This window comes from Tinamus guttatus, unplaced genomic scaffold, assembly GCF_059628265.1.
Source record: "Tinamus guttatus ecotype Peru unplaced genomic scaffold, ASM5962826v1 Tinamus_guttatus_pri_ptg000048l, whole genome shotgun sequence".
Lineage (NCBI taxonomy): Eukaryota > Metazoa > Chordata > Aves > Tinamiformes > Tinamidae > Tinamus > Tinamus guttatus.
Window position 1 is genome coordinate 5,509,394 of NW_028288582.1, and position 23,058 is coordinate 5,532,451.

Below are 23,058 nucleotides of genomic sequence, written 5' to 3' on the forward strand. Positions count from 1 at the left end.
TCTTGCACAAGAAAATGGAAGCGTGGGTTTTTTTTATGTGTGTGGGGAGCTTTGTGAGTCAGGAAATAATAGGAGGGAACTTTGTTTAGGGCCTGCTTGTCGAAACCTGTGGCTCCTGCAATCTTCCTTGTTCACCTGCTTCAGTGAATTCTATATTTAGTTGTCTCTGCCCATCCACTTGAACAAGACAAAAATAACTTTGGAGTAACCCAGCCTCCTTATCCTTTCCTCCCCACACCTTCCCTTACAAGTAGGGAGTGGAGGGCGAGAGAAAACATTTATACCCCGCAATAAAGTGGTTGCGAGGAGCTCGCAGGCTCTCAGAAACACTTCCTCCTCTGCTGCAGCGTTTGCCGAGAGGTCGTAGTGTGTGCAGGGTGCGCAGAGGGAGGTTGGGAAACGCCTGGCATGTGGCACACATCTGTCTGACCGAAAGCCAACCGGGCCACGGGATGAATGGCAAACAAACAGTGTTCGAGTCGTCAACTCGGAGCTTGAACCGAACGTTTGCACAGGAGCAAACCTTGCAGATAAGTTTCTGATGGACCTTGACTCCTGTTGTGCAAGTGCTGTGCAGTATTTGGAGAGGGGAACTTTCCTGTAATCCCCAGCTCGGGAGGGAGCCTGTGCAGAGCCTGTGCTCTGCACTGCTTCTCCTGTCCCAAGCATCACCATGTTTCATGCTGATATCTGTGACCGATTCACATTGCCCAAAATCCCCAGCAGTATTTAAGCACCTAACCCCTTGACTCTAGTGTGAATTAAGCACTGAAATACATTTGTTAATCTGGCTTTGGATATTGCCTGCTTTTTATCTGCAAATTGGATAAAGAGTGTCCCCTGAGCTTACCAAAATGTTTGCTGGCTGCCTTATCTGAAATGTTGCTGTTGTCCACAGTTAAGCTGATAGCAATTTGAGGAAAGCTGTGTTCTTTTGGTGAAAATGCTTTGAGATGCAGCCTGCCACGTGTGTTTCGTGTGTTGAGCTGAGTGTGCGGTAGCTGGTTATTCCTGATGGGCATAGTGTCTCGAGATGTGGGGGGAGTTTGTTAATATTAAAATATTAATAAAAATATTAATATTTTTTAAGCAGTTCTAAGGTTTCATTTAAAGACAGTGGTGGGGAACCCTTAATTGTTGCCTAACAGGGTGCCAGTTGTCAGATCATGCAGCGACTTCTGCGCTCTGCGTAGGCTGTCGGACAGTAAAGTGAAACCAGTAACCAAACCCGGCTTTCACTCGGGAGCCTAAATCCAGATTGGAGCCCCCAGGCTACGCGTTTGTAAAAGGACTCGCTCTCCTGGCCTGCTTTACTGCCTCCCGCGTGTGGCGTCAGGTCCGACTGCAGAGGCCCCCGCGCTCCCGCTGCTTCTAAAACTAAAGGGGGCTTCGTTTAGGCACGTTGACGCCTTGCTCCGTAAACACCAAGGCGCCTTCTGGCCGCTCGAAAGGAGAGGGCCCCGGATGGGAAGTGCACTTCTTATGCTTCAAGGCGTAGCGTAATCCTTTTAGCAGTTTGGATTGCCAAGATTATCCTGGGCAGGCCAGGATGCCTCACAGACATCTGCTTTTCTGTCTATTGAGTGAAGTCAATATCCTCAAAACTGTAATTTTCACTGTAATGATGGATTACGCTTGTCACAGTTTATAGAATTTTGTCCTGTGTGCTTAATAAAAGAAAACAGCTTCTAACGCTTATTATTTCTGAAGTCAAATACATCTGAACTAAAGCTCAGCGTATGCAAGACAAACTACGCTTTAATTTTACAATTGTCTGATGGGACTTTGCGATTTATTTGTTGTTACTTCCTTAATGATGTTGCAGTCAGAGGCACTGTTTTGCTAAATGTTGTGTAAAAAGTAAATTGTAGCACAGCAGATGTTGGTATTTGGATGGATGTCGGTGCAATGGGGGGACAGCAACAGTCATCTCTGTCAGCTGTCTTCAGACTCCACAGGCCTGCTGTGTGGTTACTTTGGTGTGTAAAAACAGCTCGTTTTGCAACTGGGAAGTTTGGCATTACATTTGGCACTGAGCCATTTCACTGGGTTAACGCGAGTGTTTATCCAGCGATTTTCTTAAAATTGGTAACTCGGAGAAAATGTTTATTAAGCTTCAGCACAAAGGAAGGGGAAAATGTAGCTGGATTGCTTGTTTTTAAAAGAAACCAACACTGGTAATGCTGTAACTTTTTAAAATTATTATTTTTGTTTCCACCCTCTTTTTTTTTTTTTTTTTCCCTTTGGCTGCTGTCTTATCATAAATCATTTTGTAACTTATTGTTTATAATTTCCTTTCTGAAGATTGAAAAGGGGAAGGCTACCTTTTAAGGTATGTACAGAGGGCTGTAACTACCCTGCTGTTCATTCTGTGTTTTGTCATGAATTAGGTGCAAAGAACTGAGGGCTGCAAATGTTGCTATTTAATTCCCTTCCCTTTTGTAAAAATCTCGGCTACAGCACAGCTCTTGAGGCCTGATCTGCAGAGCTGATTTTGTATGATGAATTACCATAGATTTTACCTTTTTGCTAAGTACAAGTGTCCCTGCAGGCTGTTAAGAAATTTTCATAAGAGTCCTGTCAATATTGGACATATTTCTTTATGGAAATAGCAATTTGGATTGCCTTTTTAATAAGGAGGGGCAGTGGGCAGAGATAGTTTTGCAAAGCAACAGCAATTTTAATAAGATTTTTATATCTTAAACTGGGAATCTTTTGATTTAAGATTCATAAGGAAACTTCATCATATTGGAGACATTTAGTTTGGATTAATTTTTGTAATTCACTTTAATCTTTTATGGCCCCTGTGGTTAAATAACTAAATGTCTTCATTGTTTGAAAAAGCTCCTGCTTCTTCTGGAAAAGGGAATATGATTAAACGAGGAGGAAAAGTATATGAAGTAGTGTAGTTTTAAGCTCATGGCAATGACCCAGAAGTGGACTGTGTGCTCAGTTGGTCATTTACTTGAACTGCAGTTTTATTAACGAGTAGAATAATGGCGCGTTAATTTTGATTTTTTTTTGTTTGTTTTTTAAAAAAATTAAAAGGGAATAGGAGGGAAGAGGGGAGTGTTCAGTGTTACTTGTACCTTCCAATTTCTGTGCCTAAGCCTGGCTTAATTGCAAAACTGTAATTTGTAAGAAGATCTGCCCACTAGAAATTCACTTAGTATGCTGCAGATAAGTGCAAATAGCAGATTAGCTCCTCCAGGAATGCAGTACCTGCTTTTTGGGGAAAGCATACTCAGTCTCTTGGTTTGATGACTGTAATCCAGATCCAAAAATGGTCTCATTGCAGTATGAAGGGAGAGATGGGAAGTAAGTGCAATAAAAAGCATTAATTTGGGAGTAATCTACACTTACAACTACCCGCAAACTAGAGCAAGGCGGAAGCTTCATGGCCAACGTGCCCATTAGAAGATTTCACAGCGAGCGTTGGCTCTGCTTGCACCGAGGAGGGGCTCATGTCTGCAGGGGCAGCTCGTCCTCTTGGCAGCAGCATCCGCTCCGACACCGCGGACCGCAGCCCAAATTGTGCAATGGGATCGTCGAGGCTCGTGGGTGCCGCTTGCTCCTTCCCGCCGTCCCTACCACCTTGCTGGCAGCAGCAGGATTTTCGGGGTGGCCTCTCATGCCTCTGAGCCTTGCAGCAGTAAAGAACCCCTGGCATCAGATCAGGGACAAGTAGGGTGAAATGCTGCATCCCGAGCGCGTGCTGAGCAGGGAGCTGCAAAGCAGGGTTTGCACGAGGGGCTGTCTGCTGCATGCGCCGCCTCTGCGCGGGTCCCCGAGGTGCGAGCATCGCCCTGTGTCACCTTCTCCAGGAGCATTACCCCAGGTGACCTTCAGCCTTAATAAAAAAGGGGAGGGGGAGAAGGAGAAAAGGCAGCTCACATGAGTTTTGAGCTTTATTTAGGGCTTGCTGGTATTCTCACGCTCGAAGCAGGGGTATCAAACTGCCTTGAACAGCTGGTGCAATGATGACAAGTTCTCCTATCCAGCTGAATGGTGGCTATAACCTTGCCAGGCTAGCGATGTGCTCTGGTGTTTGTTTTGGTTGTGTTTTTTGGGGAACATGTTACAGCTCTTAAAAAGAGTGGGCAGAAGAGCTAGCAGGTCTGGACCCCAGCGAGGGCAAGGAAGGGGCTCCCTGGCCTGAGGCCGGTGGCCGAGGGACGTGTGTGGTGAGGAGCAGCCCCATGCAGGGCACTGTGCTTGGAAAATCCAGTGCTAACGAACGCTGGGGCTGGTGCCGCAGTCCCTGACTCCTGAAAATCCCATGGGAGATGAGCCAGGTCTGATACCCACCAAAACCGGTGCGAGCAGCAGGATGCCTGGCAGTGGGGATGCGTGTTTGATCGTGTTTCCTCAGGGAACATGAGCAGTGTTAAAAGGAGCCTGGCATTTTTGCCACATATTCCCAAAAGAACAGGATAGGACACTGCGGTCTGGAGAGTGTAATTCTCCCATCCATCTTCCTGTGTCCGTCTGCTTTTGACTTCTGTGTGTAAACCTTTTATTTTTGATGCGTTTACTTAATGAAAAGTGGCTTTAACATACTAAGATGCTGTTATATCATGACAATTAATTCATGATAGTATCAAGATAGGTGGGTGTATGTTCAGCTGCATCAGGTGTTTTTTCATTTCTCCTTGTGTAAGAAGCAAGTGCTCATGAGACTAAATGGGATGCATCTCTCCTGGAGCTTGGAGCCATTAGGAGGATGTATGATGAGCCTGTCTGTTAGCCATCTATTAGAAAAGATGACTTTGGGGTTAAAAGCATGCTCGTATTATGTGCATGTACTACTACAAATATGTGTTTTCCCCTATTACAGGCCTAAATTCTGGTATCATTTTAAAGCAGTAGGAATTTTGCTGTTTGGTAATAATGCACATTATTTTTGCTGTATATTGTGAATTAATTTTGATAGTGTTTAAGGTGCTAATATGCATCTCCCTTAGCCAGCGACCCTTTATGTCCTTTCCTTCCTTGATTTTTTCTCATCAATTTGACAAGACTGTGAAGTGGTAGTGCGTATTGTTAGAGCTGCATCTTATTCAAGTGGAAATTATGTTTTCTGTGCCAGTTTCCCGAGGTTTGGATTAACTTTGAGTGGCACAATGATCTAGCAATGCGAGCCCAGGTGAGCAAGCCAGGGACTCATGCATCCTTGCTGGGGTGGTTGTATGTGCCCTGCATCCTTCCTACGCCTCTATGGCCTCGGCTTCCCATGCACATGCACCTTGGAGTAGGCAAATCGCCTCGCTAACTTTGGGAGGATGATGGTGAGTCTCTGTGCAACAGTTTTCAGGCTTCATGTTTGTGAAGCAAATAAATGCATCATAAAATTGCAGTCATAAAATATCACCTGTGTCTTGGGCTCTCCTAATCTTTTTTTTTTTTTTTTAAATGGGGCAGAGTGGAGGAAGAGCAAATTTTTGTTTTGCAAATAGTGCTTTTCTTCATCGTACCCTGTTATGTGTAGGTGGTCTTAGGAATGCAAGTTAAAACTGCTTTTTGAAATTGCTTAATTTATGGAAAAGGCTTTGTTTTTTGTATGTTTCTCGGTGCCTTGCACGTCTTTAACTGTCTGCCTCTCTCTAGACAGGATTTTGCTGAAGAACAAAACTGGATATGGCATGTTCAAATAAGGCATGCGTCCAAATAAGTGCAAGAGTCACTGCTAAGGATGCTTTTCCCTGTATCTTATTGTAAGCAGTAAAATAACTAAATCAGCATTTAGTTGATGTCTGGAAAAGTGCTTTCCTTGTTACATATATGTTCAAATATACCAGGGCATGTTTGATAGAAGTTATAAAGTCTTTTGAAAGTCTGTTGTGCACCCTTCACACAAATAAATCCAATGCGTTGAAGAGCATAATTTGCAAAAATAATGATTGTATTAACTTCAGATTAAGCTCAAGGAAGAGCTGTAGGCACCCTCTTCCTCTTAAGGGAGATATTTGAAAAGTTGAGGTGGTTTATTATCTTAAGTGCATTTTTAGATGCTCCATCACAGTGTTAAGGCAAAAATTACTTGGGGAACAATAATTGTTCTAAACGTGTTTAATTCAGCTTAGTGCATCTGATACCTCTTCTGTCATTTTTATTTATTTTTATCAATGAGAGAGGTCCAGGCCCTTGCCAGCAATGCAGGAGTACATGGTAGCATTTTCTGTTTATTACTGGAATGTTTTATTTCATTAAAATGCCATACCTGCTTGTAAGCTTATTAGAGAAAAGATTTCTCAAATTATCTTGGACACTTTTAGGTAGTTTTAAATCCTTTTGTGCCCACCATGAGGTAATGGAGATGAAATTCACTCCAAGCTGCCTTCAGCATAGCTTAAAAAATTGCTTTATACTTTCCCATGACTTATGTAGCTATCCTTAAAACTGCTGTTTTTAATGAAACTCCATTTGCATCTTCTCCCACTGGAGACAGCTGTAGGTTAGGACTAGCCTGACTAAGCTGTGCCGAAGGTAGGAGTAAGGAGTTTTTTATATGCTGATTAATTCTCTTTCCCTCCTTTGGGAATATCTGGTATTGCTTAAATTGATTGCTCTAAGCAACATAGCAACATTTTTGACCTTCTAAACCGAAATTCAGCGGAAAACAGGGGATGGAGAATGCGGAGAAAAACCTCCGTGTTCAGGTTTTTACATAACCAGGCGGTTGAAATACAGTGATAGGAGAGAGAAGTGTCGTCTTCTGTGCTGATGGCATTGGCTGGTGATCCCGACACCTCCGGGAGATGAAATCGGGGACCATGGTAGTTGTCTGTCCCCTCATGGAAAAGGGGTTGGTGAGAGTGGGTTTCTCTGTCCCTGTAATCCGGCCTCTGGTCTCTCCTGATTTGTGACTCGGAGTATCCGTCTCGCCTTCGTCAAGCGTTTTACATCTCTGCTGTTGTGTAGCTAAAAGCAGAAGTAGCTTCTGACACCTTTATTTTTACACCAAATGTGTCCATATAGTTTTGTGGGAAGCGATAAGTCAAGATTATTTGTTGTTTTTGGAAGTTACAGATGTGCGGTGGCAGGTGACGGTAAGCGGCAGCCCGCTCTGAAGGAGTCCCGTTCAGATCTTCCTTTGTGGCTCTGAACATGAGCGCATTTAATCATTCCCCTTTGCCCCACCTCCAGCCTCCCTCTCCCTGGCCTCCCTCCCCAAATTCCCTGAGGATATGATAATTAAGCAGGTGCCGCATATTGTAGCTTTGTGCGAGCGTGAGAAACGGCGGCCGGCGGAGAATAGCGGGAGCCGCGCTCGAGGAGGCGGCATTTCTTCCCAACCTGTTGGCAGCGGCGTCAATCATTGTCACGCGGGGCCGCTTGGGCCTCCGAGCCGCCGCGCTGCCCCTCTCCAGCTGCACGGAGAGCCAGCGGGAATAAAAGCGGCAGCGGATTTGCCGGGGCCGCTGAATTAGCTTGTTGTGACAGCGGGGGCCGCGCGCGGCCCGTGAAAGGCGCCGAGGCGGGCGGAGGCGCCGGGGCCGGCACGCTGCCGCCTCAGGCTTGACCTCCCCGTCGGGGAGCCCCGCGGGCCGCGCTGGGAGCCGCCTCATTGGGATGCAGGGCACGGGCGCCCCGGGCGCAGCTGTACGGGGCGCCGGGCGCATCCCGCGCCGCCCGCGAGCACAATCAAAGAGCGGGGCCCCTTCTGCGCTCGCTGAATAGGCGCGCGAGCCGGAGTCGTCCTCCCGCCGCCGGCGCGCTGGGAACGCCAGCAGAGCGCTCTTTGCCTTGCCCTTCCCGGAGCTGCCCTAAACCTGGCGCTCGATTTAGAAACGCTCCCCTTGATGGCGTGCTGAGGGACGCGCGGGTGCTGAACTCACCCCATAGGTGCCTGGGCAGCTAGCAGAAAAAATAGTTCAACTAGGATTTTTTTTATTTGAGTCGCCCCAGACTCCTGTAATTGTTTAGTAGCAAGCATTTATGATACGGGATTAGCTCGCTCCGTGTGGAAACAGCTTGTTTCCAAGAGGCTTCAAAATGCAAAGATGACTTTCAAACCCTGCTTTGTGTTTTTTATTTATTTATTTTTCCTCAAATCTCTCTTGGTTTCAGCTGATTTTTAGGGGCCTGGACAGCTGCAATATTTACTCGAGCAGCAGACGCTACCTGCAGATCCGTGCCCCGTTCTCCCGGCACGCGCGAGATGGCAGCCTCTGAAAGCTTCGCCTCTGAGGAAGCGGTGTCCGTTTTGACGGACCTCGTTAGGCAGGTGACTTCTCGCTGCCACTGGAGATCGAGGAACGAATCAGGCTGCCTTGGAGCAGGGCTTCGTCGGCCCTGTAGCTGGTGTAACGTTGGCGTTGCGCTCGAGCGGCCAAGTGCTGCGGGGCCGAGGAATGTGGCGCGTTGTCCGAGCGCGTGGGAACGCCAGGCAGCCTCGTGGAGCTCTGACGCTTGGAGTGTTAACTTCAGTTGCAATGAATGGTGCTGCTCTTGATACTTTATTTATCTATGGATTTGTAGCAGCCACTTGAACACACGTAATATAACTGAGACCTTGTTCACTTGAGGGTCCTGGCCTTTTTCTCCTTGCTTTGGAGCATAAAAAAGCTAACAGTGGGACCAAACCTTTTCCAAAGGATGGGGAATATCCCTGGATGCTTGCTCAAGTTAACCTATTTTTTATCATCTCATACATACCAATGGCTTAAAGAAAAGCAAAGGCTTCTTAAATATAGTCTGTTCTGAATTAAAGGGTGTGGTGTTGGCGCTGAATGAGCTTGATGCAGCAACAAGCATGCAGCAGTTGGTAAATAAAGATGGATTTTCTTTTGTTCTGCTGGTGCTTGCTGCTCATTATTCTCCACTTACCCCGTAAGCTTCCCAGGGAGTGGCAGCTGTTTCTGATGTTAGACACTCTATCAGAGGCAGACAGCTCCAGATTCGGGGAGACGCTGTTGTACAGAGGAGAGGAAAATAACCTACCCCTGCACTATTGTAAATCCTCAGCAGAAATAACTTTTTATGAACGAAAAGAGTTTAGCGTTTAACTTTCAGAAATATTCACATGTAAGCGTGCATTGCAGCACATCTCATTGTGGAACGCTTTTTTGGCATAAGATAGATTTACGTTGAAAGTGTATATTAAATGTTGTAATGTGCAGTATGAGGGCTGAGACAAGGCAATAAAGTGAAATCGGTCTATAGCAATCTTCACGTACGTTTGCAGATATGTACAGTTTGGGAGTTTTTGCAGTTTGAAAATTGCTTTGAGTAAACAGAATGGTACATAAAGATTTTAAATAATAAAGCTAGCAAGTTGAGAGGAGTCTATTTGATGCTGGAGTTTTATATGTAGGATTTATAACCCGTGCTCTTGCTTTTTTGTGTCTGCAGTGTTAGCATTCTGTTACTGAAAACAAAGAAAGCTCTGCCAGGGCATTACACAAGCAATGAATCACAGAGGAAAAAATGTTTTGCTTTGTAAATTGTTCAGTTTTCCATGGTGCATCATTATCATCATCATCATTATTTTTTACTGTTGTCGAGTAGGTTCACTGCACATGCTTGCCCTTACTGTACTTCACGAATTCCTTACAGTAAGACTACCTAACTAAGGTTAGTGGTGACTACAGCTAACTTGCTTAGAGTCTTAAAAACGATACCCCAATGAGAACAAAAAACAGGGCAAAAATCCAAATAGTTCTGTTCGTTCTTCAGGCAATGACAGCTTACTGAGGAAGGAAAAGGTGTTAGTGTTTTTCAGTCACCTTTGTCCTACCAGTTCCACAGTTACATTTTGTTTATGTTAACAAACTTGTTTTCTGCCTAAAATACTGAGATTTTGATGGTCAGTTTGCTTCTCCTTGCAGGCTGTAGGAAGTTTATGGTGTTTAGCAGTTATGCTAAAACTAGTGCCAGTTATGATATGCACTTTTTACGTTTTTCTCATGAGTGTGTTGGCAAATCTGCATTTCAGAGCTTCTGCGAGGAATGAGAGTTTGTTTAGGTATGAATATAAAGCTTTACTTGCAGGTTACAGGATCGTGCAGTCACAGACAAGGCAGTGGTATGCCATTTTTTGCTGCAAGATTTAGAAGTATAACCTCAGTATGTTATATAATGAACTTATAGATTCTACAGTGTACATTTTGCTGCTGCAGGCAATTTAGTCATGGGTACTGATGCACCTTATGAGAGCAATAACCAATAATATTTAGGTTTACCACGTTTCAAGATTCATTAAGCTCCAGACATGTGGAAAGAAGTTTAAAATATTACTGCTAATTTGCAATTTAGCAGGCTAGATCAGGAACCAGAAGCAGCTAGAATGATGAACAGGTAAAGGTTTGAGTGAAATAGTCCATGTGAAATGTCTGATAATAATGAAATCTTTTTCATTTTTTTCATGTAGAAAGTGTAAATGGTGAATGATAGCAAGTGTGGAGTAGGATGGCATAGATATGGAATACACCATTCTGAAGACTGTGATTAATCTTATTGAATGTTGTATATGTAACAAACAAATGGGTCGGTGGAATAAAGCAGTAAGAAAATGGGAGCAGAACGTAAACATGTAATAAAATATAATATAGGATAAGGGAGAGCAAAAGTCTCGTGGCAGTTGCATGTAAGTGTGTAAAATGATGCGTGCTTCACTGAAAACAATCAGAGAGCAATTTCAGATGGTGTAAAAGTAGTAAATGTCTCCTCTGTAAATGCCATTTGGGAAGACTTGTAGTATAGATGAGGGAATAAGGAAGCTGCCTGCCTTGTCCATCTGCTGATTTTTTTTTTTCCTTTTCCTCCCATCTACTTTGGTTTCAATAACAAATGCAGATACAAGGAGGAGTCTAAGATGTTTCTAGCTCCCCTGTGACATAGGGTGAGTTAATTTTGCACTTCGTTAGTGAGATAATGTAGTTTGTTCACCCTCTGAAGGTGTTTTCAGGCTATGCCAGTATAGATTAGCCATTGCCATATTTCTTTTGTGAAAGAGAAAGAAAAGTACCGGACTCCAAGGTATGTCCCATACGTGTTCCAAACCCACGATGACCCAGACGGCCGCCTGCCGTGATCCGCGTGCCTGGCAAACCAGCGAGAGCGAGACGCAGCCCGCTAGGGAATTCCTTATCCCACAGTTACAACTGCAGTGTAATGAGATTGGGATAATCTCACTGCCCTGGCGGTTTGGATGCGAAAGGTTTCATAATCGGCTCCTGAGCCCAGAAAGTTACCAGCTTTTAATTAAGGTCAGAATAAAGAAGAAAAAAGAGACATCAAAACCTTCTTGATTGACTGCTTTGTCTGTGAACATGAAGTCGTGGCCGCTGTAGGTGAGCTCTCCTGCAATCCTCAACGCGCGTGCGTGTCCGTCTTCTCTGTGAGCCTCGTGCAGGTCACTGCGACGTGTAACCTGCAGCGGGAGCAGACTTGCTTAAAAACTGCCATTTATCTGTTTCTTCTCTTCTCATATTTCTCTTTCTGTGTAGTGATGTTTTGCTGTTCCATCAGCGCAAATAGATGTTTTCTGCACATGCAGCCTCTATTCGAAGTAGACCAGCTCAGCCTTTACGCAAATCCCCGCTCCCTTCCGCTCACTCCTGCTCTCTTGCTTTAGAAGGAACAGTTGAAGGTTGGCCTGTAAGTGGCGGGAGGCTTTTCTTCTCGCTGCTCTCGTCGCAGCAGAGCCAGCCCGTGGCCGGAGCTGCCACAGGGGCTGCTCCAGGCCCTTCCTCGGGCAGGTGTCCGGACTGGCCCTCTCCCTGTGGAGCTGAAGAGAGCGCAGCTCCCAGCTGCCTCTTGCCTGCTCCCCCGTCCTCTCCCTCGTGGCAATCAAACACAAAGAGCAAACACGAAGCCCTATTGGAGGGTGTAGCTCCTGTCCAGCCCGGACACTTCCTAGGGATCTCTTCACCATCTTATTTCATTATAATAACCCTTTAAGCCGTTGGTGGTGGTAGGAGCAAAGGTCTGCAAAGCAAGGTTGAAACCTTGTCTCGAATAGCCCCCCAGTCACAGCTTTTGTAACAGAGCCTAAAACGGGTGTTGCTTTTTGGAGGGTTTTTTGGGACCTAGGGGCCCAACTTGCTCATGTGAAGCTAGTTGAGACTCCAGAGAGACTGGTGAAGAGGATGATGACGTGGATGAAGAGCAAGAGGGAAACAGAGGCCCACCAACCTGTGCAGTCACACAAAGAAGACCCAGGTTGGGGCTGAGGAGTAAATCCAGTAAATAACTGAGGTTTTAATCTGCTCTTTTTATTCTACTGCTGGGGATTTTGAAATTGGCAGTAATCTAATTATGTGACTGTTATTTGCGCGGAATTACTCAGATGAGCAGTAGCATGGTGTGATCGAGGGATGCTTTCCTCAAAGGGAAAGGTATTTTTCAGAATAGATGGTTGGTTTAATCTTCCTGGTGGCTCTACATCATCTAGTGTTTTCCCCTTCATATTGTGATATATCATCTCATGTTTCATGCTTGAGATATTGTGAGAGGAGTGAGTGATGTTATGTAACTTAAGCAGAGAATTATCTTTTTATGTTCCAAAAGTGACTGTTGGTTTGATAAAGCAGTTGACTAATTAGTAAATTACCCATTGTTGTTTAAAATACTTGCGCTGCAAAATGTAAATGAAAAAAATTTCTCCACTTGTCAGTATGAAAAATGACAATAGCAGAAATAATACATAGGACATCTGCTCTGATTTTTTTCAAACTTTAAAATGCATTTAAGGCAGATGTTGCAGAATTGGAATGGAAATAGGAATAGATAGAAAAACAAAACATAGCTTTTTACCTTTTATGAAGTCTCATTTTTATGGCTAACATCACTAGCAATATCCGACTCGGCATCTGTATTTTTCTATTGTTCATATCAGAATGGACTGAATGTTTTTAAAGCCTCTGAAACCACACATCACCCTGAATTAGCAGTACGTAGGAGTCCTTGCAGGCCAGTCTGTGTTTGGGGTATTTTCTGATGGGCCCCTTTGCCTGTTCTTTTCTTCCAGGAGAATACATAAAGACATGGAGGCCACGGTATTTTCTTTTAAAGAACGACGGCACGTTCATCGGCTACAAGGAGCGACCACAGGATGTTGACCAACGGGAATCGCCTTTAAATAACTTCTCGGTAGCTCGTAAGTGTTTTTATGTGCTCCCTCATCCGGTTTGGAGGTTGATCGCTTCTTGTAATTGTAGTGCTGGTAAGCAGCATCAATCCCATTCAAATCTGCCCAAAACAGGCAATCTATCTAAATGCTACTTTTTGTGTTTGAGGTGATTTAAAACAAAACAAAACAAAAAGCAGTTTTGCCAATGAATGTAACGAGTAGTTTTAATGTATGGATGCTCAATCCATGTCTGAGTTTTGCAGTTTGCTACCGATTTACAGTTTTGACTTGTAAAATAAAATGAATATATTAGTATTTTGTATGTCTTTTTCAGCAATAGGCTTTAAAGTAAAATTTGACCCACATGCATGTCTCGGTACTTGGCAGGTAAACACAGCTTAAGTGTTTTCAGCCTCTGTTCTGCAATCAGGTTTGGATTCAAATGGCATTAACATAGATTCTTTGTTATAAGAGAACATGGATTGAGCACTAAATTTAATGAAATACTCATTTAAAAAAATGAAAGCAAGCTGATTTTTCTTTTATTAGTCAACAAAAGGTTTGGAAGTAATAAAATCTCCCAACCTCTGCACTCTGTCCTATGAAGGCATTTCCGACTGGGCTCAGGTCTTCCAGCACAGCACAGCATGCAATAGGAGAACCTGAAGAGAATTTCCTTTTCTTGCACATGTTTTTAACCTTTCCCTGTATATTTCCAGCTTTTATTTTCTCTTGTTTTTAATCTTTCCTGTCTCATGATCTGCCTGTGTTTCATCCCACAACTTAACAGGTGCCACAGTGATCTATTTTTATTAACAATGATCTCGTTCTGTGTTCCTGTCACTGGTGGGGAGGAAGTCCTGCACCGAGACGTGTAGTTTTCCCTCTTCGTGACAGGGTAGTTTGCAATACCACCTTTATACGTGAACTTTTAACAGTTACATTTTAGAACACCTTGTGCCTGGAAAAGGGCAAAGCAGCCTTAGGAATTAATGCAGAACTTCATTTTTATCTGATGACTTCAATACCCTCTCATCCCAATGTATGTGTGTGTGTGTACATTTATATATATATATATTTAAATCAAGTTCTAATACTGACTGGAAATTAATAATGGACATGCTGTTGCCGACTGCACCAGCACCAAATGCCAAGAGTGCTTTGGGCATTTTTATCTCGTTGAACCATTTTGGTGAGAAAATGGATGTGCTCTGTGCACCTCAGTAAGGGTATGGTACTTTCTTCTTTTAGACTGCTAGCTCCTTATGGATCAGGAAAGAAAACAGAAAGCTGCTAATTCATAGATGATCTTTTAAAGCACTTGGTCTGTAGCCAGAGGCTTTTAACAAATGCACTTTTTGCAGGACACTGATTCCTCCTTTGCTGTTAACTGCGTTACTTAAAGTAATTATTTTCTGCAACTCAGGGCTAAGGAATTAAAAAAAAAAAAAGGTGTGTTCCTTTTTCTTTATGCAAGTTGCTTTCAGAAAGGGTTAACTTAAATTGATTTTCACAACAGGAATGAGTTGCTTTTTTGGCAAAATGAGCTCATCAGCCTTGACATTAATATATAAACAAGTTGTTGCCATGGTTTCAGAGCATCCTCAAGAAAAGGAGACCCATGCCTCTGCAATAAGGTATAGCCCCCTTAGTGGCACTGTGGGGAAAAGAGTAGATGGGAGGATGCTCCTAGGAAGCAATGGCCCCTGCGTGGCAATCCAGTGGTTGGGGCTGGAAGGCCTTGATTGCGGGAAGGCCTCCTCACTGGAAGCCACAATAGTGGTTTTTGTCTCACTGAAGAGGTTATTGCCTCATGGGGATTTTATTTTTCCTATAGGCAGTGATGTGCAGTGCTGTTAGTATCTGATGTGAGGTTCCCTTCTAGTTGCCCGCTTTTATCACTCAGATTTCTTTTGCACAGCTCTTCATTTTGAACCTGCTTGCACTTGGACTAACTTTTGCAGCCCTGCAGGAACAGGCCAGGATGCAGATTTCACACAGCAGACAGAGCCTGCAGAAGGCAGCTGCCAGCAAAAGTGGGGGTGGATTTTGCTTAAATGCTTTGTAAAAATTCATCACTTTTTTTTTTCTTCATGTGACCATGGAAGCCCTGACTTTTTTGTTAATTAGTGAACTAGATTTTTTTTTTTTTTTTTAATGAGATGGCAGGCTGTCGCTGTCAGTCTGTTCTTTGGAAGTGGTCCCATGCTTCTGTGTAAAATCTTTTTCCTCTTCTGCTGTAAAACCATGTTGTCTTTGTTAGTGCAAGTAGAAGTCCCCCATCCCTCTCCCCATGACTGTGGGACTATTTTCACGTGCAGTGTCATGTTCATGTTAAGGATCTTTGCCAACTAGTGAGAGATAAGAATACTCAGTTGAGGAGAAAACAGTGAAAGAAGGTAGCATTAGCTAATGATAATTTATTTTCCCTACCAGTTAGTCTTTTCCTGAAGCAGTTTATCTGAAACCAGCCTTTCCTTTCGGTCTGTGGTGGTTTTGATCGTATGTCTATGAAAACTTTGAGAGAGCTCTCGCGATAGAGAGGCTCGGTTTCTTTTTTTTTAGTACATAATTTCCTATATAAAATAGCCATACGTTTATGTTTGTAGCCCAGTGATATGCTTAAGGGGTTATTTTTCCTCAGAAGTTGCCTATTAAGAATTTTATTTAATGTCTGAAAGACGGTGCCTAAATGTACTCAGTATCTAACTGGCTTTTTTGAGTCACATTGGAGTTCATGTTCTTTACAGCTCTTTTATTCCTGCTTAGTGGTGAAGTTACCTAAATAGTTTTTTATGCTGCACAGACCCTGCAGATAAATAACCAACAGACCTTGTGCTGTAAATCTGTTAGGTAGCCTTCATGCAGATTGTAACTGAGTATCGTGTGTGTCTACCTGTAAGGCTATAGGCACTTTAAACTACATAGCTGAAAAGGATAGTATAGTGTGAAAAATGACCTGGAAAGAGAGCTCATCCCTGCTAGGAAGAGGGATTATTTCTTCTGCTGTCAAAAAGGAAGGTAGACGGTGGTGGTTTGACTGTCCAGCAGAAAACCTCACCGCTCAGCAACAGCAGAGCTGCTTTTGGGCCAGGAACGTGCGTCTGTGGCCGAGCTTTTATCCGGTGCAGGACGGCGGGATTGTAGCAGCCGCGTTTGCTGTTTCTGCTGGTCCTGGGGCATCTCCAAGCCTGGCCTCCCGGGTCCTCCCTTGTGCCGTGCTTTGCAGGGGGAAATCTGTTGAGTAGCTCTGAGAGAAAAGCAGCATCTCTGCAATATTCCTGCTTACTCTTCCAAAGTTTTATTTATCCATCATTCTTATGTTCTGACTTGCCTTTTTATTTCTTCCCTTTCCTTAAAGCAGGAATGGGAAAGATTCTTCCTTGATATTATTGGTTTAAAGTGTGATGTCAGTATATGGGGAGCAGAGTTTGACACTTTCATCGCAAGTAATCTGCCTTTTAGCTTAAGTGCTGGGGAAGCAAATATTGTGACATTTTAGAAAGTCACTGGGATAATACTAAGTGTCTTTCAAATACAAAATGGCAATTTACATTTGAATGCCTTGGTGTCTATTCCTGTTAGGAACAATTTCTCTGTCCTACTTACTTTAAAAGACCAAACGCCAGGAAAGAATCAAGAGGTTCTTTAGAGCAATTTAAATCATTTTTAACAGGCTGCTGTTTATAGTACTTACTTTGTTACAAGTGGGAAATACTTATGTTGGCATTTTGACAGGAAAGATTGTCTTCAAAGTGGGTAAGCGACCCTCAGCCCGTGAACCTCCACACACACCATGGATCAGACCTAATGTTACACAGAGTCTGCGCTTATACTTTGCTTTAGTGGTACATGTTGCTGTTCATGGTCATAAAAGCTGAGTCCGGTGCCTTCTCTAGCTTGCCAACTGAAACTGCAAAACCAGAGCTTGTTATAAGAGTAAGAAAGAAAAAACCCTAATGTTTCATAGTTTAATTGATGAAACTCCATGGGATTAAGTTATATATAGGGAGAACTTTGTGATAGCCTCAAACTTTTGGAAACCTGTGTGGCACAGCACTTTGGTAATGCCAGTTACAAAGAAAGCCGTCTGTATTTCTTGATATGTGCTGTTATGATTGAGCAGGGTAATTAGACAGCATATTGTTCACTAAACAAAACACTTCTATGTGACATACTTGAATTATAGTGGTTATTAACTGCCAAATCTCTATTATTTATCTTGCTGTATGCCTTAAAGATTGCTGGATCAGCAAGCTTAACGCGTATCGATGGACAATGCTGATTTAGAGGAAAAGTGGGAGTATTTAATTGGTTTCCTTCTAGGACAGGAAACACCTAGTGTGGTTTATTATGCTGAATTAAATAGTTAAAGTTTAGAGTTCAAGCCTAGCTTAAATACATGTACTGCTATTTCAGAATACTTATTCTGAGAGACTACATGTAAATCTAAAGGTTGCTTTAAGAAAGCAAACCCCTCTCAAGTTGCTTTTTCATAATGTTGCCTTTCGTGATAAGCACAAAGGAGCAGCTCTGGATTTGCATGAAACTAGAAATTAGTTTGATTTTCCTTCTTTGAGGCTTCAGCCAGAATCAAGTTGTGTGTTGGCTGCATTGGGCAGGCTCACAGAAGACAGTCCCAGACAAAAAGAAAGTTACAGCAGTCGAGAGCAGGAGCTAAGCTAAGGTGGCAGATCTGGGAGCAGGACTTGGGTCTCTGGAGTTAAATTTCCCAGGGCCTGGCTTACGGGGCTGTGCCAGCTCACGTCGCTGTGTTCAGCATTAATTGCCATTCTGCAAAAGATGATGGAGGTTGCTGGAGCACTGGCTGTGGCACGCTGAGAGCAGGGCTGCGTCTTTTTGTCAGAGTCCTCTCCTTTTGGAGAGTAAAGGAGTGCTGTTTATCACACTAAAACCTCTTCATGACTCATTAATAAACTTTCTCTTTGCAGTGCTTTAAGAGGATGCAGCATAGCCTCTGCGCGCTATTAAAGAAAAACTAGATTTTCTTGTCAGGAAAAATACAAAACTACTCATTGAAAAGCTGATAATTCCAGCAGCAAATGAGGCATGAAATATATTGCCAAAAGTACAGCACCCAAAAACACTGTGGTAAATATTTTATCTTGCTGCTAATTGAGAAGCTGAATTTAAAACTGAGCACTCAAAATTTCCACAGTAATAAAATTAACCTAGCAATACTAGTGTGGCCTTAGTAATGTGTGCTGTTTTTCTGGCTGCATTCTGTTTGCAGCTTCTACGATACTGAAAGTAGAGCATGTCTGTAGCTCCAGCAGTAAGCAGAAATTCCTCCTTGTCTTTATAGTGTCTATTTACTTGGCATTTATGGTATCTATTTGCTTGGAAGTTGATTTAGAGCTTTAAGACTAAATAATAGTGAGCTTGTGGCTTCATTAACTGCAAGGAAAACATTTTAATGTAATAAAAAGAACATCTATTTATTTTTTATTTTTTATTTTTTTTCTCCCCGGCCACTTCTGATTTTGGTTTTCCTCCAATAGGAGTCTCTGAAAAAAAAAATGGTGTTTTGACCTGTCAGTTACAATTTCACTGACTTTTTTTTTCAGTTTTGTTTTTGTGTAGTTAGGGCTAAATTTAAGGAGTAAATGCTCATAATATCCTATGAAGTTTAAACTAACAGATATGCGAAATAAAAGCGATGCTCAATTCCCAGGAGAGGGGGCCTTTTAGAGGCTTTTCGACATATTTTGGACTGCAGGCGCTGGGGCTGCTGCGCGGAGAGGATCCCTCTCTGCAGAACGTGTCGGCCGTGCTCGCGCTGGCAGCGCTGCCCGCTCCGCGGCAGCCGTCCAGGGCGCTCCGCAGCGGGTCTGTCCTGGCCACCGCTGCAGTTGGATGTTCCCTCTAGTGTCTGAGGGCTGGAAATGCTCTTCTCTAGAGGCCGGTCTTGGTCAGGGCACTGCAAAGTGACCTAAAATGCTCTCTGTTGACTCTTTCAGAGCCAAGGACAGGGCTTTGTCGGTAAAATCCCAAGCAGGGGAGGTGGAACATTGGCTTTGATTTGAGTGGATATTAGTGCCTCGTGATCAGATGACTTTGTCCATGCACTGGGCTGGGGATGACCTTTGAGGTGGAGGACCTGCATGTGTCCGAATGGCTTCTCTGTCACCTCACGTTTCTTCTTGCCTTTCCAGGCCGATGAGCTGGGGAGCCTTCCTGAGCAGGGCTGGATTTGAGTGCTGCCTAGATGACTGTTTACTGAGCTATTTATTGGTTTCATCAACATAGTAAATTGTCTCAAGTCTCCTAAAGAACTACTTATGGAGATTTCTATGGCTGATTAATTGCAACAGTTTGCTAGATAAGAATAAAGACAAATGATTATTTAAACCTGCTTATGTACCATGACTCTTTCTTCCTTGATTGGGGTAGAGTGCCAGCTGATGAAGACAGAGCGACCTAAACCAAACACATTTATCATTAGATGCCTCCAGTGGACCACAGTAATTGAAAGAACGTTTCATGTGGAGACTCCAGAAGAGCGGTATGTTTCATTCATATTTAATACATAAACTAGTTGGGAAAGCAGCTGCAAGTGTTCAGCATTCACAGTCAGCCCCTTCCTGAAGCTCTTATTTATCAGGTGATGGAGGTCTAGGCTGCAAAGTGACAGATAATTGGAATGTCTTCCTTTTAGTGCCTGTTCTAGTGTAAAAGGCACTTTGTAAAGGGGGTGGCTTTTCAGAGAGTGGGGTCGAGTGGTGTTTGGAAATGGATACCCAACCTAACAGCATTCCAAAAAGGACAGGTGCATCTGTGTGCCAGCAGGCAGGTAGTTATTTCTGGAAACTTAGAATTTATTTCTCACTGGAAGTTTTGCTGTATGTGAAATGAAGGGTTTCTGACCTGAGCATTTCTGGAAGGATGATCTCACGTGAAAGAAAGATTCAGGCAAAGTTGAGTTGTATCAAAATACTGTCCTTTTAAAGTCTTTTAGGACACTTTTTTAAAGGAAGAAGTTTGTTGTATCATTGCTGATTGCTAATGTTTTATGCAGATTAGATGATAAAGGTGATAGCAATCTGCACCTGCAGCAGATAACGATTTCAGCTGTTAGGAAACAAAGCTAGGAGCAGTGCCTCCTGCGCTCTCCGTGTTGGAGAATTGGTCTCTTTCCTCATGAGGGAAGAGTTTTCTAGCACAGCTATTCTACAACTACGGTCTATTTAAATATCTACTTGCTCTTCAGGAACTGAATTTCTATTATTCTGGTATCATTGCCCTAGGGGAAGGGGTATTTAAAACCCTTGTCCTCCATACATATGCTACTGACACTTTTTTAAAAATTATTTTCCAAGAGCAGCAAATTGAACCCAATGTTCTTGCAGTATCTTAAAGAAGGTTGCTCTTTATTGTTTTGCTTATGTTACAGTGTTCAGAAGAAGATGAAATCAAGTTAAAAGGAAAGAAAAAAAAAAAAAAAAAAGAAAAAATCTTGTTTGGTTTAGTACCTTTGTGGTCAGTGATCCTGAAGCGAGTGAATAACAATTTCCACTTGGGGAAAGATTTTATTTCAGTCTTTTTTTGCCAGTTAAGTCAGGTGTGTGACACTTCAGGGCTTGGAGTGTTAGTCACCTCTGTTGTGAACACTTGGGACATAAACTCTGAGGGTAAAATACAGGTCCCCAAGAAATCAAACAGGTGGACTTCTGGCAAGCCACCGTCTCAGTGAAGTCAGTAACAAATCTGAAAATAGATGAGAGAGTAGATACATGCTTTGGTTTTCTCGGTGTCTTTAAAGCCAAAATTTGTTTTCTGAGAGAAATCGAGAAATATAAATGCAGAAGAAAAAAAATCTGAACACTAAAAATGACTAGAACAAAAAGGGATGTGTTCACTATGTTGAACAGAAGGTTTCTGCTGGGAGCTCGTGGAGGATGTTCAGAAGCACTGCTGGGTTTGTGTGATCTGTATTCCCATGCTGCAGCAGACAGAGCACGGTAGTGTATGGTGACCAGCCCATTCCAGGCAAATCCTGCAGGTGAAGGTTAGCTGAAGAAAATAAATAGGTTCTAACCCAAGACTGGTAATTCTGTGTTGCTGACTTTCTCCCGTTTTTGGAGATAAGCTGGAGGGAATTTTCCCTAGATACCTACTGCATCTGTAGTATAGAACTAAATAGTTTGTTTTTCAAAAAACATTCAAAAAAATATTTGGCCATGGAAGGCTCTCTGCAATTGATGTAATTTTTAATATATTGGTGTCAGGTACTTCTCATCTGGCCTTTGTTTCCTCTGTGGAATGCTTCACTTCTTCCAGCCATTCCCAACTGAAATTCAGATGGTCACTTTTTATTTTTTTATTATTTTTTTAATCCAATAATTCAATGGAATGTTGCATAGAACCGTCGAGAAATGTGACAGTGACTGTGCTGGCACGGCTTCTGCAGTACTTGAGTTTTGCTTGGGCTCGTTCAGCATTCACTACTTCTGCTCCTGATGTAATCACAGAGCAATTTACCTGCGATGTCCTTGGGAGCAGAGATGAGCCAGTGTCCAAATTGAAAATGTTGCATTGCAAGCGGAAAACACTGCATCTTGTTCCCTGCAGATACCAAAGGCAGTAAAACATTAAACTCGCATAGTCTGTAGAAGCTCCATTCTGCCCCTGCATGCCTTAAAACTCTTGCCAAAACCCTGTAAACCCTTGTGAGTTGGCTGGCAGTTTTGTTTGATAGGTTTGCAGTGAAATGAAGTGAATGCCATGAACATATAGATAGTTTCCAAAGGTGTGAAATTCCCTAAAGGACACTTCCACTGGAGTGGGAATGGTTTTCCGTAGGTGTGGGTCAGTGTTAGAACACCAGTTGCTGAAACAGCTGTAGAAACTTTCTTGTGAGCAAGACCCATGCCTAAAAATAAAAAAAACACTGAAAAGTAGTGGGAGTAATGAAGATATTGCCCGTTTTTTGCTGATATCTTGCTAAACTTTACACAAGAATGACAGTATTTCAGTCATCCTCTCTACAACAGTGGAGTAACCTAAGGATCCTGGGCATTAATACAGTATCATAGAACACCTTTTGCCATTAAAATCCAAGATGTGCGTGATAAGGTGGCACATGGCCCCAGCATTAGGGTATTTGTGTTTTGTCCCATACAGAATGGGAGAAACTGTGTATAATTGCTCTGTGCTGCGTGGGATATCCATTTGCTTTTTGGTTTTGGCAGCAAAACCAAAGTCTCTTGTTCAGTTCTTCAGTTGTCTCTTGTTTTGGGTATAATTAATAAAGATATATCTTAAAAGTGATCTCAAAAATACTTTTTACAGTGCTTGAAAATGCATGAAATTCAGCATGCATCAGGTTGGTGCATCTGAGAACATTGGTTGTTCAGTATTCCTTGGTGACTCTCGCCGTGACAGGTGATAATCTGAAGTCACAAGTAACAAATGTCACTGCTTAAATTTTCCCAGGGAAGAATGGACAAAAGCCATCCAAACTGTGGCAGACAGCCTCAAGAAGCAGGAAGAAGAGATGATGGATTTTAGATCTGGCTCTCCCAGTGATAATTCAGGTGCTGAGGAAATGGAAGTTTCTATGACAAAACCAAAACACAAAGTGGTAAGTGAACATAGCAGGAAAAGGAATTGTTAGTTCTTCTTGAATGCAGGCAAGAAGATCCCTCAAGAGACGTCTCTTCCCATAACAATGATACAGTTGGTTGTAGTTGCAAGTTGTGGGTGTAGCCATTGGCCAGGCAGGAATATGCAAAGCCTGACTAGATCCTCCAGGGTTTGAGCTCAGCTGCACGCTGTAGGTTCCAAGGCCTCAGGTCTGGCAATGATTACTTCTGTGATACGTGGAGCCCTTTTAGGTATCTCTCTTCAACCTTCCTTCCCTTCTCTCCGTTCTATCAGGACCCTCTATTTGGGTTTCTGTTTTCCAATGTCTTTCCATTTACTCTCACCTGTGTTAACCTCATTTTATTCCTCCTGGAGTC

At 43.1% G+C, this 23,058-nt stretch overlaps 1 protein-coding gene across 3 annotated transcripts in view; it reads left to right on the top strand.

Moving 5' to 3' along the window:
• The window catches only part of AKT1 (AKT serine/threonine kinase 1), a 67,818-nt gene that overhangs the window by 23,316 nt on the left and 21,444 nt on the right, over positions 1 to 23,058 (top strand). For all 3 annotated transcript variants that reach the window (XM_088539597.1, XM_088539598.1, XM_010227226.2), the window contains 3 exons: positions 12,974 to 13,102; positions 19,490 to 19,601; positions 22,532 to 22,679. In XM_088539597.1, the coding sequence (XP_088395723.1) occupies positions 12,974 to 13,102; positions 19,490 to 19,601; positions 22,532 to 22,679 (389 nt within the window). The remainder of the gene's footprint in view (positions 1 to 12,973; positions 13,103 to 19,489; positions 19,602 to 22,531; positions 22,680 to 23,058) is intronic.